This window comes from Oncorhynchus mykiss, chromosome 31 (assembly GCF_013265735.2).
Source record: "Oncorhynchus mykiss isolate Arlee chromosome 31, USDA_OmykA_1.1, whole genome shotgun sequence".
Taxonomy (NCBI): domain Eukaryota; kingdom Metazoa; phylum Chordata; class Actinopteri; order Salmoniformes; family Salmonidae; genus Oncorhynchus; species Oncorhynchus mykiss.
Window position 1 is genome coordinate 39,954,542 of NC_050571.1, and position 16,526 is coordinate 39,971,067.

General features: G+C 43.1%; 2 protein-coding genes across 16 annotated transcripts in view; one reads left to right on the plus strand and one right to left on the minus strand.

Moving 5' to 3' along the window:
• The first annotated feature begins 833 nt into the window (after positions 1-833).
• Positions 834-4,107, plus strand: LOC110504165 (paired mesoderm homeobox protein 2B). The gene is made up of 3 exons (XM_036970372.1): positions 834-1,440; positions 2,093-2,280; positions 2,670-4,107. The coding sequence occupies exons 1-3, from the start codon at positions 1,200-1,202 to the stop codon at positions 3,099-3,101; spliced, it is 861 nt and encodes a 286-aa protein (XP_036826267.1). The 5' UTR covers positions 834-1,199; the 3' UTR covers positions 3,102-4,107.
• A 432-nt stretch (positions 4,108-4,539) lies between these two features.
• Positions 4,540-16,526, minus strand: part of LOC110505152 (LIM and calponin homology domains-containing protein 1) — a 155,371-nt gene continuing 143,384 nt past the window's right edge. For 12 of the 15 annotated variants that reach the window (XM_021584176.2, XM_021584175.2, XM_021584170.2 and 9 more), the window contains 9 exons: positions 16,035-16,157; positions 13,021-13,113; positions 10,695-10,859; positions 10,266-10,363; positions 9,932-10,102; positions 8,472-8,555; positions 7,745-7,853; positions 7,125-7,227; positions 4,540-6,782 (listed from right to left, as the gene is read on the minus strand). In XM_021584176.2, coding sequence (XP_021439851.2) covers positions 6,757-6,782; positions 7,125-7,227; positions 7,745-7,853; positions 8,472-8,555; positions 9,932-10,102; positions 10,266-10,363; positions 10,695-10,859; positions 13,021-13,113; positions 16,035-16,157 — 972 coding nt within the window. In that variant the 3' untranslated portion in view covers positions 4,540-6,756. The remainder of the gene's footprint in view (positions 6,783-7,124; positions 7,228-7,744; positions 7,854-8,471; positions 8,556-9,931; positions 10,103-10,265; positions 10,364-10,694; positions 10,860-13,020; positions 13,114-16,034; positions 16,158-16,526) is intronic. The other 3 variants (XM_036970366.1, XM_036970365.1, XM_036970363.1) reach the window with 2 other exon arrangements.

Genomic DNA, 16,526 nt, shown 5'->3' on the forward strand with positions numbered 1-16,526 from the left:
TAATTCGAATCATAAAAAATTACCCCCGAAGTTTAATTGAAACACGCCGTGCACATGAAGTGTGATTTAGAAGATAAAACATATTCTGCGGCTTTACCTTTAAGTAATTGAAATAATACAGGACTATCATAATTGTTTTATAGGAATAGACTATACCCATCCAGTATTTAATATAGGAATATCCTATATTCCTATAATAATGTACATTTTTAAAATGAAACGTGGCCGGTCTGGCCTACCATTTTGTTTTCGTTCAGGCTACTTTCGTTTCGTTTGTTGAGACAACAACAGTCAGACAACAACAATGGTGGTAGGGCAAAATAACACCAAAAGTCCAATAATAGTAATAAAAGTAATATTAAAAAATTATTATAGAATTATTACAATAAAAACAACAATCCAACCTTGTGTACACGGTGTGTAATTTAACAACAATACAGATCTCATACGCCCCTGAGATCTACCTTTGTTGTAAAATGACGCTAACATTCTTACAAGGTATAGCATTCAGGCATCCGTACTTCTAGCCAAGAAAGAATGCAAAACAGTGTGATCAAAAGGCAAGAAGAGAGAAGGGGAATACTATCTGAAATTCTGCCCAAGGTATACGGTCGGTTAAAAGGCTTAAAAGCTTGGGGAAAATTGGATCAGGGAGAATCGTCACCCAACTTTCATTATTTCCAAGTGGTGTGATTGAATTAAAGGGCAAGATGGTGGTTAGAAAGGAGAGAGGTGGATAGCGCGCTGGGGCGAGGGGGGGGGGGGGGGGGGGGGCTTGGCTCGTAATGGCGTGGTATTAAATTCTAATTAGAGATGCAGGGGATCAATGATAGGGAGGTTGGACAGCGCGGTCCCACAGTGCCAGCCCAATAGACTGATGAGTTATTGTCATGTAAAAAAGCGCTAGCAATAAGACCAAACGCTTTGCTATTGTCCAAGCGGAAAGAGCCAAGTTTATTATGAGGACTATATGCTCTAGAGACCTGAGGCTAGGCGGCTCTTAGGGGGCTTTTCATAAAACAGGGCGAAGCTCCTATAAAGGAGGCCAGTTTTGGAGCAGGCGCTGAGCAGTGCACATCTACCCACGGCCTCTTTCCAAAACAGTCTAATCCAAGCAATTCATTTCTCCCCAACATATCTCGCGTTCTTATCATTTTTCCTGGGAAGTGCGGCTTTCTTTATCCACGGAGCCTTTTCAAATGTATAAAATGGAGTATTCTTACTTAAATTCCTCTGCCTACGAGTCATGTATGGCCGGGATGGACACGTCAAGCTTGGCATCAGCCTACGCGGACTTCAGCTCGTGCAGTCAAGCCAGTGGGTTTCAGTACAATCCGATCAGGACCACGTTTGGGGCTACCTCCGGCTGCCCGTCGCTCACGCCGGGGTCTTGCAGTCTGGGGACCCTGCGGGACCACCAAAGCAGCCCGTACGCTGCAGGTAAGCAACCGCCAACTTTGTCCACCACTCCACGCTCTCTACCCGGGTATATAGGACGTCTTGATTGCATTTGAAAATGGAAATGTGTTTAGTATTTACCAAACGAAATTTGCTTACACAAATGAAATAATTTATCACGTTAGAAGCGATTGCAGGCAATCGGTAATTCAGTTACGGGGTTACACTATACCAGTCACACCCAAACCGCCAACAAAATTATCTTAAGCTGCCAAAATGATAGGCATAATTTATTTACTTTGCGATGAGACATAAAGCTTCGAAAATAATTAGATAACCAAAGACTAAAGCTCATTATTGACACGGAATTGGAGTTACAATAGCAACTACCGGGACAGATGGCAACATTATGACAAGTTTCCAAACTTGAACCCCAATATCAAAGCAAGAATTAGTTTACCATTACAATTAACCACATTACATTTCACCACTGGTCTCAATTTAGCACTAATCCACAAGAAATCTAACAGATTATAGAATACAATAACAACATAACCCGATTTTCAACAGAATCATTATAATTCGGATTGATTTTAATCTGACAACATTGCAATTACATATGATCAAATCTTTCTATTACTCTATAGCTATTGCCATTGCAAATAAGTTTAATGTTGACATTTATTTCCCCCAGTTCCTTACAAACTCTTTACGGATCATGGTGGACTGAATGAGAAGAGAAAGCAGAGGCGCATTCGGACCACTTTTACCAGCGCACAGCTCAAGGAGCTCGAGAGGGTTTTTGCTGAGACCCACTACCCGGATATCTACACACGAGAAGAGCTGGCGCTCAAAATCGATTTGACTGAAGCCAGAGTACAGGTAGGCTATGATATCCGGCGCTATCCTCACCTCATCCAAGCGCACTCGAGTCATTACGAACAAGGCTCCCTACTATTATTTTGGGGTTAAAAAAAATGGTATTTGGTTTATTACGAATTTTGCCAAAATCAGGTCCATACAGAACCCCTAGGCTTACACTGTTGTATGCTATGTGAATAACTACTGTTATGTGAATAACTACACATTTGAGGGTTGTTTTCCGACGGTCAATATGCGGATACAGTATCATATTGCATCATCCAATATTGACAGAATGACAATCGTTTCAGTCATTTACATATACAGTAGACCCATTTGATTTAATGACAATTTAAAAAAAGCTCACTATCAGTTGTCTAAATGTTTTGGATCTGTTTTTCGTTGTAAAGGTGTGGTTCCAAAACCGACGCGCCAAATTCCGCAAGCAAGAGCGCGCGGCATCTGCTGCCGCTGCAGCTGCCAAGAATGGCTCCGGGAAGAAGTCGGACTCTAGGGACGAGGACAGTAAAGAAACCAAATCTACCGATCCTGACAGCACCGGAGGACCAGGGCCAAACCCCGTCCCGACGTCCAACTGCAGCGGGCCCAGTCCAACCAGTGGCCAGGTCAACATTTCCAGCGGAAACGGACAAGTGGACCAAGGGAAGACATCAGTGTCTCCCGGCATGTGTGGAAACACAGCGATTCAAGGCTGGGCTTCTGCCCCCGGCACCATCACCTCTATCCCGGACTCATTGGGTGGACCGTTCGCCAGCGTACTGTCCTCTTTGCAAAGACAGAACGGAGCCAAAGCTACGTTAGTAAAGACAAGCATGTTCTAATACAGCGGAGACCCATTGACAAAATCAACAAGAGAAACATGGTTTACTGACTCCGGTGACCGAGGAGTGTTGAGTCCATGGAAGGAGGGATGTTACAAGACAGACAGAAGGACACTGATAGGCCAATCATAACCGCAGTTGTAAAAAGATGAAGATTACTACTTTTATTTTTTTTGCCTCACGCCTTCCTTCTCGGTTATCGTCTGGTAGTATTGTGGTCATTCTGCACTTATAACTGTCTGGTTCAAGTAACCACTAACAGCTGCGCATTCATACGCAGTCCCATCATAGGACCAGATGTCAAAATATATCGACACTGTAGGCTACAAATGCTTTTTTTAAATTTATATTTTTTAAGTTGCCGAAATTCTGATTTGACTGAAGGTGTTTGATATATCGAATATCTCCGCTTATTATCGAATGAGACATCAACTATTTTGTCATTTTCCTGACGCAATTTGCTAAGTATAAGTAGCCTATACGTCACTGTTTCAGGGCTCATGAAGAATGTAGTTTTTTTTCTCCAATTGTTGATATCAACTGAACTTGCATTATTTCCCAAAAAAAGGCACAAAGTACAACAGTTCACCGCTGACAGAAATAAGTAGGCCTAATTGTTTTGTGTGTTTTTGTGGCTCAAATTGTATAGCGTTAATATGTATTATTGTATCCTATAGTTGACCATAGGCCATACTCCCCTTGTAGAATCACAGTCTTTTTTGATGTTTTACAAAGTTACAATTGGCAAATTTATTTTGCGTAAAAAAAAGGGAATGGATGCAAACATTGTATTTATTTCATTTTTATTTGCATGTCGTCTTTTCTGTCCAATTTTATAATATTTTCCCCCATTTTGTGAGCATAATGTAACATGTTTTGTCCAGGATTTGAAAGCTATTTATATGTAGGTAATGAATGCTTATATTTAAGAAGGAAATATTTCTACATGTTCACATAGTTTTCCAGGTGTACCAAATGGTTGTTGATGATAAAAATAATAATCAAATTTGTTTTGTCATGTTTCTCTTTGTACATCTTTAGACAACATGTAAGCAAACACCTTAAGCTACTATTCTGCATAGAAAATATTTAAAAAAGGTTAACCAAATTCGCACATAAATTGCTATTATCTTCTGATTCCCTAATCCACGTAAAATTGACATATTGGTTCTCACAAATTAAATCACATTCTTTAATAACTTTTGTCATGGATTCTGTAATATCTTGTATTACTATGCACATCTATAATATAAGTCAACTAATACACTGAAAGACACCATTCTGGCGGCCGTGGCCCATTCTAATGGCTGGGGATTGACTTCAGCACCATGGACAGCGCATCCCGCCAGAAAGCACGCTTTCTGGCAAGTTGAGCCGATTCGCCCACACGCTGCTGCACATTACTTCATAATATCATATAACTACAGACACCCACAAGTCCATTTATTTTGTTACATTTTATTTATAAACATACAGTATACTATAAAGCCATTGCATTTGAACATCACATTTATCTATATTCGGATAGTGTTCAGGTGAATATTACAATAAATACAGAACTTAGACATAAAATATAATTCCCAAGCTATTCATCCTGCTAAGACAATATCGATATTTCTGTCTCAAAGATGCCCCCCCCCCTGCAGAATTAGACGAGATTTATTCATTTCCTAAGTAAAAGTTAAAAAAAGACACAATCAAAACCGAAGCTTAAAAATACAGTATGTCAGAAAAATGTACCCAGACGGGCAAAGTTGTAAGCTACATTTGAGAATGGATCATACATCCGATACAAGAGTAAGCTATGGATTTATTTCGACATAGCAAATGATTTGGAATAGGCCTACGTCCATTTGCACATACATCCACAACTGGTATACCTTCTCAAACTGCTGGCACTGATCTTTAGTTTATATCCAACCAAATGTTACTCACGTGCAACTGCTGGTAAGACCATTTTTAGCCATAATTTCACAACGCAACAGGTAGGCCTAATGATTTTTTGTTGTTGTTGTGTGTGTTGAAAATGGTTTTCTATTGCTGAGCATTTACCAAAATCGTCACCACTGTCAACAGGGCATAGAGAGGCATATAGACTCATTATAATACAATAAAAACATACGGAAACAATGGCATTTTTGTTGTTGCTGCTAAGGGCTGATATTACATACTTCCACCATATGTCTTAGATGTATTCTAAATTCCGTGTTTAAATTGTAAAGACTATTACTGTCACGAAATCACGAGAAAACAAATGGAAGGTTTGGTAGGCTCTGGCATAAGTCCCCCCAAAATAAAGGGGGATATCAACAACAAAAAAATTGGAGTGGGGGGCGATTTTAAGTCCTGGTGCAGTGTCCTCTGTGTTTTAGCGCTATTTCGACAAAAAACCTCCAAAACCTACCCAATCATACTCAAATGAACAAACACCTCCCGTTCTTACTAGTCATACTTAAGTGGACACCGTAATTGGGTTCCCTTCCCTGGCGTGTGCAATCACCTGCTTACCTAAGGCACATGTTTTGTGACATTTCAAGCGTGACATTCCTAAAGAGAATTGTTTAAGAGGAAACCGAATGGTTTAGTACAGTAGCATACATCCGTACTAAATGACACATGTTAACCTCCACAAGCGCAATCCAGTTCACATGCACCGGTTCCTGTTATTGCTCTAAAATCAAGTACGTCTAACTTTGTAAGCTGATATTTGTTTCGAGCAAAGAAAGAGAGAAAAGGAGGACCTTTTCAGGCCAAAGTGCAATGTTACGGTAATGTATATCCTAGTAACAGCGCGGTATATATTTTAAAAATCCAGTAGGCTACTAAAGCAATAGGGAATAAATAAAAGATAAACAGACAATTTTCGAGCTTCCTGTAAATATAAGAAAGGCAGAAAAACAATTTTACTCCCGGAATTTAAACCAGCGTTTGGATTAATTGTGGTTTCAGCAAAAATCTAAATCAGGAGGAAAAAAATCAGGCTTTTCTAAGACTTTTGCTGACCATCAAGAAATAACCCCTAAAGACCTCAAGTCATCAAAATGGAATGCACTTCTATTACAATACTTGACACTTTAATTCGAAATCTTGACAACCTTCTTAAGGAACAAAGCTGAAGTTACAAACGAAAGACTAATAAGGCCTATCTAACAACCTCCATACAAGAGATTCAAAGAAAAGGTTTTCTTATTAGCAAATATTTAGTCTAAGTCCCAAACTCAGTTTGTTGGATTTCATTGCATTGGTATTTTCAGGAGTTTCCTTTTCAGTTTGGAAGTGATGGAGGCTGTCATACTGTCTACACCAAATATACAGTATCAGAGCTCAGAATCAAAATGGCCACCATCTTCACAAGGGCTTGTGGGTGCATATAGAAACGAGGAAATGAGAACCTCTGAGCTGTAATCATACAGGGCCAATATAATCCATAGGGCTACTACGATCAGTCACTAATATTCAATGCACACACAATTTCCCAAGGTCAGGAATATTTTGGCCCATTTCAATCAAGTCATGGGATGTGAATTGCAGATATTGCAAAAAATCCCAACATAGGCCTTGACAGACAAGACACATTTCATACATATGTCGATTACTGGAGAAAAAGGAAGAAGGGAGACAATTTCTCCGTAATCCTTGTGCTTTCCCAATGTCCTCACAATGTGGTTGGCTGGCCGGCTGCTGTAAAGAAATAGAGCAATATTAAGCACAACTGTAAATTCTCTAATAGATGATCATCATAATTCAATTGGACTAAGGAAAAAGACATGTATTTCTGTGAGGCAATTTGGTAAATGATACTCCTGTATCAGCAAAATTAATACTGTGAAAAGGGCAATAAGTTAATCAGTGTGTGATGTCATGTGAAAGCAATTTATCATGTGAAAGCAAGGAAGACAAAGGTGTGTATGCGAGAAAGAGAGAGTCTGTATGTGTGAGTTTGAGAGAGAGATAGTCTGTTATCAAGTATGTATACGTGTGTGTGTGTAAGCGGGGATGTGAGTGTGTGTGTGTGTGACTCACAGCGGGAGCGGATGTAGCACTGGTGGCAGTTGAGGAGGCCGTTACGAATCCTCACGTCTGTCCCCGTGGTGGTGTCACCCAGCTGCCCATTACAGACCCCACACTGCAGGGTGAACAGAGGGGGAAGAGGAAGAGAGCGAGAAATACAGGGAGGGAGAGAAAGAGAGAGAGAGAGAGAGAGAGAGAGAGAGAGAGAGAGAGAGAGAGAGAGAGAGAGCGAGAGGAAGGTGGACGCAAAGTAAGACATGGGCTTCGTTTGAATACTTTGAAAATGCATAATTCTTTCCTTACTTCCTTGTAGTAATCACTGATCCGACAAAGCTGGCGGCATCGGTTAAAGTATTGACGAGAGAGGATTCGAAAAGGTTTAAGCAATATGGTAATTCCTTCACCTTGTCTTCTGATTGGTTGGGTGGGATATTTTACTTGCCCCTGTACTATCCTTAAAGATCAACCAGGAGAATCTGGGGGGGTTGGACTGAAATTTATCATCAAGTGCATTAGTCATGGCCCTGTGGCTACTACCTATGGATGGATGTGGCGCTGTGACGATACGGCGCTGACCTAACACAGCCTGCCTCAGCCTACCTCAGCCTACCTCAGCCTGCCGTGATACGGACCTTAAAGCACTGGATGTGGAAGTAAAGGCTGAGGGTCTCAATGATCATGGCTGCCCCTTTGCCCAGAGGGTGACCGCAACTGGAGCACAGCTTCTTACCGCTCACTGACCTGTAGGGGAGAATATGGTCCCGATTAACACAGATTGACAACTGAGCAGCACAAACTGAACGACCGCGCTGCCAAATGAAGTATGGTCTAGTGATAGGGAATGGAACATTTAGGGATTGAGGCTTGTTCCTCCTGACTCGCATATACTGTAGTAAAAGCATATGAATACACGTGTAACCTTTATTTAACTCAGCTAAGAAACATTTCTTATTTACAATGATGGCCTACCCCGGCCAAACCTGGATGACGCTGGGACAATTGCATGCCACCTTACGGGACTCCCAATCACAGGCAGATGTGATGCAGCCTGGATTTGAACCAGGGACTGCAGTAATACATCTTGCACTGAGATGCAGTGCCTTTAACCGCTGTGCCACTCAGGAGGGGGTGTGTTCTATTACTACAGTATATGTGACTCAGTTATACCAGTTTGAGATACCAGAAATGTCTTCTATAGAACTGACATGATTGCCTTACTTTTCACAGAGATCAAACCTTGCACTTGCAGCAAGTTCAAAATCCTTCTCAATATAACACATGACAGACACAGCAGAGTGGCCTCAAGGAGCTGAGTTTGGCGCCCTCTGGTGTACAATATGTCAACATGTGACAAAATACCTGTTTGGAGATGGAGGCATGTCGGATGGGCATGTGGTGGGTGACTTTAATGGACTGGGCCCCATGGTTTCAATAGAGCCACACCTGGAGATGAAGAGCAACATGCAACATGATGACCTGCCTTGCAACATGGACATGATTGAATCCATTAGTATGAATTGGACCAATCAAAAGTATGGGAGGTAAGCAAACAATATCGAGGTTCAATTGGTCAGTGTTTCTCAACTCCAGTCCTCGAATACCCCGGACACACATTTTTGTAGCCCCGGACAAGCAGACCTGATTTAACTTGTCAACTAATCATCAAGCCCTCAATGATGAATCAGGTCAGTTTGTCAGGGGCGACAACAAAAACGTGCGCTGTTGGGAATTCAAGACTTGAGTTGGGAAACACTGTTATAGGTGAAAATACAGATGTTGTTGCCAATTCTGTTGACCATACAGTGTGCAATACAGCTGCATTTGACACATTTGCACTATAGGCAGTAGGTTTACCAATATGTGTTCTTATTTTCTTCTTTTTTTTTTTTCATCTCTTTTGAACCACCAACAAAATGACATTTTTATTGGTTTGGACAATTATAAATAAGGGACCTTTTTTTTGTGTGAATTTGTAAAGATATCATCTCTGTTGTCATGAATCTATAAAGCCTTCACTGAATCCCAAATCACTCCCTTTCCCCCGCAGCCCTCCATTTGCTCATATACACAAGTGCCCCGAAGCTGACGGAGTAAAACTCATCGAGGGTGCATGGGGGCTAATTACACCCTGCGACAGCCACTTCCAACCAAGCCAGCAAGGCTGCATGACTCAGAGCGAAGTGCTATCCCGACATGCACCGTGGCGCGTTTGGAATTATGTGCCGCTCAGAACAACATGACGGAGAGTCGTGCCTAACTTATATGCCACGTGAATTTGTTTATGTGTCTGATATTGAGAGACTTGACATGTCACAGATGAAATACCTCCCAAATAATCAATGTTTAACTGTTTACCGGGCTTTATGTCTCGTAAAAGGATAGGCTGGATTTGTTCATTTGAATGTTATGCGTGTTTTATTATTTCAAAGTAGAAACACAAATTGCATCATTCAAGTCACCAGTGTGTCCCAATGTCGATGGCTTTTATTGATCCCCCTCGCCACTCTCTGGAAGTCACCCTCAGAGTTTTTCGTCAGCGACACGTGACAACGGAGGGCCCTCCGAGTGAGTTGGTAGGGGCGAGTGGGTGGTTTGAGATGAACAGTTTATCATGACAGTGAGGCAAGGCCACCTGGGTAAAAGGCATGTCCATCAAACAGATAGGAGATGTGGAGTAGCATTCAATAAACTCACTTAAAAACAAAAAGAGAAACCTCTCTGCATGATACAGTGTATATTAGCCTGTGAATGATAGAACAAACCCAACACTCACGCATGCACCCTGACCCCACCCCACATCCCTCCGCACCCACACATACCTCCTGTCCCGAGAGGGCGTCTGTTGGCTGGGTTTGGCGCAGTCTAGTAAGACCTCTGGATGTTGTTTCTTGTTGGGGGGCTGGGGCAGGGCCATGGCGGGAGGTGCTCTTTGGCCGTTTCTCAGACTCGGAGTCAGCTTGTCTGTCTGACTGCTGTTCTGGCTGATCGAGCTGTGGGCGATTGATTGTTTGCTTAAATGATTGATTAGTTTCACTTTGGGTACAATTAAAAAAAACATTTGTCATTAATGAACCATGGTAATAAATATAGTCATTATTTTCACGCCCATTGTAGGGTTCGAGGGCACACGCACGCACACGCTCTCAGACTGACCTAACTGCTGTTTTCAGGCTCTCATCTCTGGACGCTGTGCTGATGTCACTACTCCTGTCGTTGTCTTGTCGTTTCCATTCCACACTCTCTGTGCTCCCCTGGTGGACGAAGAGAGATAAAGGCCGTTTCAAAGGGCTAGTTACAAATCACCCTAAAATCTACTGAAACACAAAACATACTGCCTTATGGGACATATTAGCAGTTTAATAAATTCAAACGGTTAGTTCACAATTTCACTGGATTAGTGAAGTCCACGTCCCTACTCATACACGGAGTATAATGCATTTGAACTGTGTCAAGTTGTATTACCTTAAAATCCAGTGTAACAAAAAAGCACATTGCCTCTTATATATTTACTCTTGAATAAAATGGCTCATTCAAAATGTTAGATTGATTCCAAAGGTAACCCAAGATAACGTCTCCTCTCACCCCCTGCCTCTCCAGCAGCTCCTGCTTGCGTTCCCAGTCGGCCAGCGACCGGACGATGGTGTCCTGGGGGTCCATTGGTGTGGGGGCGTCACCCCGGATGGGTGAGGGCAAGTTGCAGGAGAGGGGGGTCAGGGGGGCCACAGTCTCTTCTAGTATCCTGCGCTCCTGTGGAGGGAGGAAAGGAGGGAGGGAGGCAAGGATGAAAGAAGGCGGAGGGGGGGGGGGGGTAAAGGGGGAGTGGAAGGAGGGAAGATTGAAGGACGAAGGGAGGGAGTTAGGGCGAGGGCAGAATGCGGGAAAGAGTCATTGTAGGGAAAAGGTAGGAGGACACTGGTAGGATGATAACAAGTTTGTTTTCAGTCAGCAGTCACATACATACATACAGGGGCTTCGGGAAGTATTCAGACCCGTTTACTTTTTCCACATTTTGTTACGTTACAACCTTATTAAACAATTGAGAAAAAAATAAAAATCCTCAGCAATCTACACACAACACCCCATAACGACAAAGCAAAAAACAGAAATACCTTATTTACATAAGTAATTCAGACCCTTTGCTACGAGACTTGAAATTGAGCTCGGGTGCATCCTGTTTCCATTGATCATCCTTGAGATGTTTCTACATCTTGATTGTAGTCCACCTGTGGTAAATTAAATGGATTGGTAAATGATTTGGAAAGGCACACACCTGTCGAAATAAGGTCCCACAGGTGACAGTGCATGTCAGAGCAAAAACCAAGCCATGAGGTCGAAGGAATTGTCAGTAGTGCTCCGAGACAGGATTGTATCGATTGTGTTTTAGTACCCTTCTGGGGAAGGGTACCGACACATTTATGCAGCATTGAAGGTCCCCAAGAACACAGTAGCCTCCATCATTCAAATAGAATAAGTTAAATGGAAGAAATGGAAGAAGTTTGGAACCACCAACTCTTCCTATAGCTGGCCGCCAAGAAGGATCTTGGTGAGGGAGGTGACCAAAAATCTGATGGTCACCCAGACAGAGCTCTAGAGTTCCTCTGTGGAGATGGGAGAACCTTCCAGAAGGACAACCATCTCTGCAGCACTCCACCAATCAGGCCTTTATGGTAGAGTGTCTAGACAGAAGCCACTCCTCGGTAAAAGGCACATGACGTAAGTTGAATGGGACAAAGTACAGAGAGATCCTCAATGAAAACCTGCTCCAGAGCGCTCAGGACCTCAGACTGGGGTGAAGGTTGACCTTCCAACAGGACAACGACCCTAATCACACAGCCAAGACAACGCAGGAATGGCTTTGGGACTAGTCTCTGCCCTCCCTCTCGCCCTAACTCCCTCCCTTCGTCCTTCAATCTTCCCTCCTTCCCCTCCCCCTTTACCTCCCCCCCTCCGCCTTCTTTCATCCTTGCCTCCCTCCCTCCTTTCCTCCCTCCACAGGAGCGCAGGATACTAGAAGAGACTGTGGCCTTGAGTGGCCCAGCCAGAGCCTGAACTTGAACCCGATCGAACATCTCTGGTGAGACCTGAAATAGCTGCGCAACAACACTCCCCATCCAACCTGACAGAACTTGAGAGGATCAGCAGAGAAGAATGGGAGAAACTCCCCAAATACAGATGTGCCAAGCTTGTAGGGTCATACGCAAGAAGACTCGAGGCTGTAATCGCTGCCAAACGCGATTCAACAAAGTAAAGAGTAAAGGGCTGAATACTTATGTAAATGTGATATTTACATTTGACATTTTTTATAAATTAGCAAAAATGTATAAAATCCTGTTTTTGCTTTGTCATTATGACGTATTGTGTGGAGATTGATGAGGGGAAAAAACAATTTAATACATTTTAGAATAGAGCAGTAACCTAACAAAAAGGGGTCAGAATACTTTCCGAAGGCACTGTAGCCTACCAAGCTACCAACTACTTCACACTGGAAGAAGTTAAGCTAGACTAAAGCTATTTATATGAAGAAGATAGATTCCTTAACTAAAGTTACTTTGAAAAAGTATTACTTCGTGAAAAACTATCTTATGTCAATCTGAAATGTCATAGAATACAAAATTACAAGAACAGATCACTTTGGGGTCATATGTTAACAGAATGTGTCATTTAGCCTGTTAAACACAAAAACAATGTTTCAAGTGAGATTTAGGCAGGACTGATGCCAAACAAGAAAGGAAATGATTGCCTACTTCACTCATATTTATTTTATTTTTTCAAAAAAAGTAGCGTAGTTCCAGTAGTTAGTTACATCGTTACATGTAGTTCACTACTCCCCAACACTGCAAATACACACTCCCAACCCTGCCATCTTTGTCAAGTACACACACACGCGCACGTGCACACGCACACACACCTCCTCATGGTACCGCCTCTCCTCCTCTTCCACCTCTCTTTGCGCTCTCTCCCACTCCTGTTTCAGCTTCTCCTGCTCACGCTGGTACTTCTCCTGTTGTCGTTGGCAACGAGAGATGGCATACATTCATCAGCAACGACAACGGGAGATTTGAGACAAACAAAAGTAAAGTGGTAGGTCAAACATACAGTATAACGCAAACGTCAACCCGAAGGTTGCATGTTTCAATCTCATCACAGACAACTTTGCAACTACTTAGCATGTTAGCTAACCCTCTCTTGGTCTGACAATCAGCGCTGCAGCTCTGCTGCGGAAGGCCAACATCGGCGGATGAGGTGGATTGAGACACAGCCTATGCAACATATATCTCTAGTTTAAACAGACAGATCTGAATGGGAATGTGTTTATTATGCTAATTAGAGTTCCACAGGGGCACGGACATTGACTGTACAGTAAGAATTGTTAAGTCACCCTTTATACACCATTTGTAGATTACGACACACGGTTATAGATCATTTGTGAAACATTTATGTATTGCTTATGAAGCCTTTATGTATACTGAACGAAAATGTAAAGTGTTGGTCCCATGTTTCATGAACTGAAATGTGTTTACATCCCTGTTATAGTGAGCATTTCTTCTTTGCCAAGATAATCCATCCACCTGACAGGTGTGGCATATCAAGAAGCTGATTAAACAGCATGCTCATTACACAGGTGCAACTTGTGCTGGGGACAATAAAAGGCCACTCTAAAATGTGCAGTTTTGTCACAACACAACCCCACAGATGTCTAAAGTTTTGCGGGAGCGCGCAATTGGCATGCTGACTGCAGGAATGTCCACCAGAGCTGTTGCCAGATAATTGAATGTTCATTTCTCTACCCTAAGCCGCCTCCAACGTTGTTTTAGAAATTTTGGCAGTGCGTACAACCGGCCTCACAACCGCAGACCACCGGTAAACCAAGCCAGCCCAGGACATCCACGCCAGGCTCCTTCACCTTCGGGATCGTCTGAAACCAGCCACTCGGACAGCTGATGAAACTGTAGGTTTGCACAACTGAAGAATTTCTGCATAAACTGTCAAAAAACGTCTCAGGGAAGCTCATCTGCGTGCTCGTCGTCCTCACCAGAGTCTTCACCGGACTGCAGTTCAGCATCCTAACTGACTTCAGTGGGCAAATGCTCACCTTCGATAGCCACTGGCACGTTGGAGAAGTTTGCACTTCACAGATGAATCCCGGTTTCATCTGTACCGGGCAGATGGCAGACAGCGTGTACAATGTTGTGTGGGGGCGAACAGTTTGCTGAACGGTGTGAACAGAGTGCCCCATGCTGGCGGTGGGGTTATGGTATGGGCAGGCATAAGCTACGGACAACAAACACAATTGCATTTTATCTGTGCAATTTGAATGCATAGAGACACCGTGACGAGATCCTGAGGCCCAATGTTGTGCCATTCATCCGACGCCATCACGCCATGTTTCAGCATGATAATGCACAGCCCCCATGTCGCATCTGCACACAATTCCCGTAAGCGGAACATTTCCCAGTTCTTCCATGGCCTGCATACTCACCAGACATGTCACCCATTGAGCATGTTCGGGATGCTCCGGACCGACGTGTACGACACCGTGTTCCAGTTCCTGCCACTATCCAGCAACTTGGCACTGCCATTGAAGAGGAGGGATAACACTCCACAGGCCACAATCAACAGCCTGATCAACTCTATGCAAAGGAGATGTGTTGAGCTACACAAGGTAAATGGAGGTCACACCAGATACTGGCTGGATTTCTGATCCACACTCATACCTTCTTTTCAAGGTATCTGTGACCAACATATGCATATCTGTCATGCAAAATCAATAGATTAGGGCCTAATGAATTGAATTCAATAGTGATTTCCTAATATAAATGATAACTCGGTAAAATCTTTAAAATGGCTGCATGTGACGTTTATATTTTTTGTTTATATTTTTAGTTTTTGTGATATAAAGCCTTTATCGGTTGTACTTCGTTGAAAGTGGGACTGAAAGACCTCCGCAACAGATGGTGTGAAATATAGAAGACTCAACTTCAGACTCATTTTGAAATATGAAAACACCGGACCAACTTTGATTTTGAGGGGAACTATCCATTCACATTGGATTTCATCTCAATACATAACTCAGTTCAGGTCTGTAGGAAGCACCATTGAGAAAAATGAAAAATGTGACCGGAAAAAAGTGGGCAGACACAAACATAGCAAGCACCATGAAACGTGTAAAGATGAAAGAAAATATAAACCAGCAAAAAGCTGCCAACCAAAGCAATAGACACACAATACAATGACAAGGGTGTTTAGGGGTCAAAGGTGACAAGGGTGACAAGGGTGACAAGGGTTCATGCATCAGCCAAGCAAACCCTGCGGGTGGATCTCAATAGGCTAAATGGCTTTCTTTCCTCATCTCCTCCCTTTCTTCTGTACAGATCCGAGAATATGGTGAGGATGTGAGGATAGAGGAAGGTTACTTTGGAGAATTGAGACACATCCTATGATGGGTGGATAGAGGAGGAGTGTGAGGTTGACTGGCGACAGATTTGAGGATCTGGCGAGTGAATGTGAGATGCAGAACATGCCATAGCACACAGTGTTTATTGTGCAATGCTGCTGACGTGTGGCCACTGTCTGCACAGCAGTGAGTAGCAGATTGGGGTTCGACTTCAGATTCAGAGCAGGCAGATGCCTAAGCAATATTGTGGTTCATTTAAATGTGGCTGCAAGCTAATAGAAAGCACCCGCATTGGGTAAATGTAACTGGGGCTGAAGACCATATATTCAGTAAACAGCAGGCTTACTCAGGCCTAGCTTTTGCTAACGTCAATAGAGCATCAGCTTTCGTTAACATATTTTTTGCAGAATGCTAACTCAGGCCTAGCTTTTGTTAACATATTTTTAGCAGCATTTTAACTCAGGCCTAGCTTTAGCATGCTAAGTCAGGCTTAGCGTTTCTGTCTTTAGTAGCACAACTCAGGCTACCTGAAGCATGCGCTCCTGCTCTTGCTGCCACCTTTCCTGACGCTTTCGTTCCTCATCTGGGTCCCAAGCCCAGCGGTCACCCCGCTTAGCCTGAATCACTACCGGGGATGACACCTGAGTGACCTGATAGGACCCATCCGGGGCTCACACACGCACGCACGCACGCACACACACACACACAAGCATGCATACATACGCCAGCCCACAAACCGACGTACACACACACACATCCACAAATAGGGAAGAGAGGAGACAGACAGTTGATCTACCACAACACCATTTCCATGCTAGCCAAAGGAGTCCTACTAAGGAGAGAGAAAAGAAAGATGAGGGGATGAAGGGAAAAGGAGAAAAGCAATGCTGGGCACTCTGTACATCATCCTCATTTAATAGGTTGAGCCAATGAAGATTGACCAATCAATCATTGGGGTCTTAGGGAGGTCCTAAATATATGACGACAACAACAAAAGGATTGTGCTCAGTCAGCACAAA